Below are 5,030 nucleotides of genomic sequence, written 5' to 3' on the forward strand. Positions count from 1 at the left end.
GAAAATTCTCTTTTCTTATAAACTTTTTCGAAAAAGTATTAATCAAAACATGTTTTCTATCTTTTTATTTTTTTTAGAAAAAAGTATTTACAATCAAACACACCTTTAGTTTTTAATCTTTTATATTTTATGTCATTTTACAAATTTGATATTTTTGTCTAACATTTCCAAAGGAATAAAAATTACATCTTTCATTTTTGCCAATTAGGCTAATGGGCGTCATCAAGAGTTTGGTGGGCGTCATTGTAGTTTAGTGACACTTGTACTCCTAGGCCATTTAATTTAATATTAGAGTCGTTGCTAAACATGTTCATACAAAACCTCAAATATGTGTCCCTTGAACCAACCAAGTGAGACATCATTAAACGAGCTTCTTTGAAAATCTTGATACTTTAGCTTTAAATACAACAATGTATATAGATATAGATATCGACTGGGTTCAAACATCATATCATCTCATCAAATTTATCACTAACAAATTCTCTCTCTCAATCAATCATTCTATTCTCTCTGTCCTCTGTCTTTGCATAATCAATCGGTGTAGCCTTAAAGCCTTTACTTGTCTCACTCTCACCCCACCCTATTTGGCCACCCTATATCTACTATTGTATTTATAACCTTGTAATCAAAAAATCTTACAGAAAAGCAATGATAAATCATATAAAACATTACAACAAGCTTATGGAAGAAATCTACTTCAATTTTAATCCACCTCCCATGTGAACCCCTCTCTACAGAATGATTTCCTCCTGCACACTTATATTAAGAACTTTATTTGGAAGTACGATGCTATTAACCACAACAACCTCATCCTCAACCGTCACTGCTTCTCCTAGGATCGTGATTCCCAATTTCCTTTTGTAATCTCCTTCACCCTTTAACAATACCAACAACTTTATTAATCAATATAAAAGTTGCAATACAAAAACTAAATTAACAAATCAACTTGCCTGGACACGCGCCCATTTTCCTAACGATGACTTCCAACCGACAATCGCATACATTACAAATGCATTTTCCTTTCCACACAAAAAGCAAAACAATTTACTAAGTTGTTAACATTTTCTAACATGATAGAATAGGTTGTAACTTTTTCGACAAGCTTTTAGGGCTAATTTTGATGATGCAGATGAGGAGGGCATTTATGTCTTTTACAAATGCGAGACAATGAGAGTGAGTCTTTGTCCCATCTTGTTCCCACCTTTTTAGGTGGGACAAAAGGATGTAATTTTTGTCCCATCGACATCAGTAGTATCAATTCAAGTCCAATGCATACCAAATGTAGTACAGTCTGTCATGTCATGTTCTGTCTTGTCTATGTCTAAGTCAAAGGGATCATCTTTGTACCTGTATTTCAGCATCGTCTAAAATGATGCAACTAATGAGCCTTACACCAGCAGCAACTCGAACATTTGCAGAAATCGAAACATTCGGACCAATCTATTCAATAAAAAAAATAAACAAAAATGGACTACAATAAAAAAATGTAAATAATATGTGAAAAAAATTGACCTTTGCAGTTGGATGTACTTTTGCTGATGGATGGATATAAACATCACCAACAACCGTTGGATTCTTGATTCCATCCCCACAAGCCAAAAGACCAGGAGAATTGAATCGGAATTGGGCAAGATATAAAGCCGAGCATTTTAAAGACATCCTAAATAATTAAAATTGTCAGATAAGAAAAATATAAATTTTATTAAAAAAATATAAATACATACGCTGGTGTTTTAATCTGTTCCCAGAAATCCATTGTTTCGTAAGTGTATAATTGCTTCTTTCCAGCAAGTGGTGACAATATATCTTGATCCAATCTAACAAAATCCTTAGTAGGTGTCCTGTTAAAAGAAATTAAATTTATATTGAATTTGAAACTGTATATAATACAATATCCTTTTTAAAATTAAATAAATAAAAGATCTTACTTTGTTGCCAACCGAAGGGCATCATAGCTGGATAGAGTGTGGAGACTTGCTGCAATGAGAAAAAAAAAAAATTCAGAAATAGCAACATACTTTTACTTTTTTGTTTAAAAAAATCTTATTATTTTATTATATTATGACAGATATGCCATCTAAAGCATTTTCCTTTCAAATTTTCTTTCTTATTAGGATGTTATATTTTAAAATTTCACCCAACTATAGCAGTGAAAAATTGCTTTGCATTTGGATGGCATTATTAAAAAATGGGTAAATTTTCCAAATTAAATGTGATGTAGTTCTAAATAAAGTCACAGTGATAGTATTAATGTTCTTGAGTTTTATATAATCTTGAAACTTTACTTTGAGCTAAAATATATTACTTGAACTTTTTTCTAAAAAGATAGTGTGTTGACAAACTAACCTCTGTCTTCATGTTGTGTACGTATGTCATGAATAACATTAAATATTTCTGGGGTGAAAACATAAACACCACAGTTTATTAAATCACTCACCTGCAATCCACAAAAAAAGAACTATAAAGAAATGCCACAAAGACATAAAAGCAATTGAGTAACTTTATAAGAAACCAAACTTTACAACAGTAATTGATTTTTACTAAGAGTTTTCTTACAAAAGTTTCGGGTTTCTCTGTGTAATGCAAAAGTTCTTTTGTAACTGAGTCAGCAACTAACTCACCAAACTCGCTAGCAGACTCGGCAGAAACCTGCATATTGCAACAGCAAAATCAATCTTAAAGTTGGAGCTTTTATCAAGACTCAAAATAGAAAGATTCACTGCATAAAAAACTCAACCTTTATAACTAACAATGTCCCCATCCCACCATATCTCCTATGGGCATCTACAATAGATCACACAATTACATCATTTAATGACGCAAATTAAATTATTTAAAGAAGTCATATCATATATGATAGATTCATAGCTAACCAAGCATTTCTGGTAGAGGAAAGCTGCAGCAGACATCACAGTTTAACAAAAAGATATGTGACTGTAACACATAGAATACAAGTGTCAGAAAGATGAACAAAAGAAACAAAAAAGACCACAATAAGTTTAGAAATGTGGAGGATTAGGGCAAATCATGTACTGGGTTATCCTCCATAATGAGATCTTTAAAGTAATGAAGACCACCAGCTGAACCATGAGGTTTGTCTTCTTTTAAGTATCTGAAAAATGATGTAGTTTGAAGCTCAACATATGGATTGAAATATCTTGAAAGGAAAAAGAAACAAAGAAACGTCAATATTCCATACAATCAGTGAATTACCTGACTGGAATTTTAAGTTCACTGGAGATTGATGACACATATAATGCAAATTCCCTTTCCTCGTGAAATCCAATGAGGAATATTTGTGCCAAATTAGGGATCTACATTGTATAGCATCAGCATCGTCAACTCGAATTAGGGTTTACAAATACACGAAAATTAAAAATTCAATAAATTTGACTACATCTTCCTTCAATTTCAATTTAATATAGCATGACGCTGAACGTAAGAAAAACATAAAAAAAAATGTTGATGGAAGGAAATGAGAATACCGATTTACAAGCAGAAATAGGGTGATGAACCATCGGCTGACCGGCTAGAGGGAAAAGAGGTTTCGGAGTATTAAACGAAAGCGGCCGAAATCGAGTACCTGCGAATTCCAAAACGAAAATTCAAAAACTTGAACGCAAATTCGACGATAGAAAACAAAGGAATTTCAATCGGACCTTTCGTAGGACCACCGACCATGATCACAGCCACCACCTTCTGCTCCGAGTTATTCATGGTTTTACTTTTACACAAAACCTTATTACGATGTCGATACCGTTATATGATACTGGAAAATCCAACTGTCGGAGATACTGAGTGCAGTTGTAGTCAAGTAACTCGTCGGAGAAGGTAGGGCAACTAGTCAATTGTACATGGAAATCGAGATCCCCGGGGAATAAACGGTGCCGAGTGGAATCATTCCCTCCACTTTTCTTAGTCATTACTCTGCGTCTCTCTTTCCCCGATAATTGGGCTTTGAACTTTTAAGGGGTAGCGGTGTAGCCCATAGTGAATCGGATCAAAATATGGATCCACACACATAGATGAAATTCGAGTTAGCAACAATATAACCACAAAAAGCAATGTTGTAAATAAAATAAGACATGATTCGAAAATAATGTTAACCTTTAAGTTTTCAAACATTGACGAGTCATATCGTCTGTAAAGCGTGACTTAATACGGTAATTTTGTATATAATTTATATTTTTATATGTACTTTCAACTATTATAAATTTTAATACATATATATCAATTAAGGCGTCGTTTTGGTAAAGCTTGACGGTATGTACAAGCCTTGAAAGTCATGTCGAGCTTTTTAGAACCTTGACAAAAACAATTATATTTACAATTTTGTTTAGCCTCAGTTTTAATTTTTGTTCCTCACCGATCATTATATTTTAGAAAACTTTTTATTTTTAGGTCTTTAACCGATAATAACAGGTCATATGATAACATGTCGGTTTTTTATTTTTCATAGTTTGTATTTAGCTATAATATTTACGTATGAGTTTGCATTTAGCCCCAACATTTATGTGTGAGTATTCATTTAGCCCTAATATTTTTTTGTTCCACATTTGCCATTATCTTTTGGAAAAAATTTCATTTTAGTCATTGGCCAGTCACGAATATGTATTTTAAAACGTAATAACTTAAAATGAAAAAAAAATACGAAGGTAGGAGTCAAAACGGTGTCTTCTCCTTGAGGGGTGAGACGTGTTACCTATTAAGTTAATAACTCTATTTATTATATTATCAGTGTTTGTTATATTTAATGTACACATATATTTTAAAATGATGGAAAGGACCTAGTATAAGTCATGAGTTTGTGCCATCTAATAAACAATATGACATGTTAATCTTTGATCCAATCAAAATTGTTAATTAATTCATAACTCATCTAAGAAAACAATTGGCTATTTCTAATGATATATTTGTTGAGAAACCAAATACTTCTAAAGATTCAAAACAACAACTTCTCCTCGACGGGAGGAGTGTGTTAGCTAGTAATTTAATGGCTCTTTTTTTTTTTTTTATATATTGTTAGTGTT

At 32.4% G+C, this 5,030-nt stretch overlaps 1 protein-coding gene across 1 annotated transcript; it reads right to left on the bottom strand.

The window, feature by feature from the left end:
- Window positions 1-596: 596 nt before the first annotated feature.
- On the bottom strand, window positions 597-3,927 carry LOC145044131 (uncharacterized). The gene is made up of 14 exons (XM_078992960.1): window positions 3,660-3,927; window positions 3,486-3,583; window positions 3,214-3,314; window positions 3,034-3,112; window positions 2,874-2,934; window positions 2,738-2,784; window positions 2,557-2,649; window positions 2,347-2,437; window positions 1,929-1,977; window positions 1,725-1,841; window positions 1,513-1,660; window positions 1,348-1,440; window positions 951-1,019; window positions 597-875 (listed from the first exon to the last, which is right to left on the bottom strand). Exons 1-14 carry the CDS (start codon window positions 3,715-3,717, stop codon window positions 732-734), a joined length of 1,248 nt encoding a protein of 415 aa, XP_078849086.1. The 5' UTR covers window positions 3,718-3,927; the 3' UTR covers window positions 597-731.
- Between the last annotated feature and the right edge of the window lie 1,103 nt (window positions 3,928-5,030).

This window comes from Lactuca saligna, chromosome 4, assembly GCF_052625555.1.
Source record: "Lactuca saligna cultivar CGN05327 chromosome 4, ASM5262555v1, whole genome shotgun sequence".
Taxonomy (NCBI): Eukaryota; Viridiplantae; Streptophyta; class Magnoliopsida; order Asterales; family Asteraceae; genus Lactuca; species Lactuca saligna.

What these genes read in the sequence shown, in the direction of transcription:
- LOC145044131 (XM_078992960.1), bottom strand. Translation starts at nt 3,717, where the DNA reads ATGAATAACTCGGAGCAGAAGGTGGTGGCTGTGATCATGGTCGGTGGT. An exon ending in TCATTATGGAGGATAACCCA is followed by an intron (nt 2,935 to 3,033) that starts GTACATGATTTG and finishes TATGTGTTACAG; the next exon opens with TCACATATCTTTTTGTTAAA. An exon ending in TACACAACATGAAGACAGAG is followed by an intron (nt 1,978 to 2,346) that starts GTTAGTTTGTCA and finishes TTCTCATTGCAG; the next exon opens with CAAGTCTCCACACTCTATCC.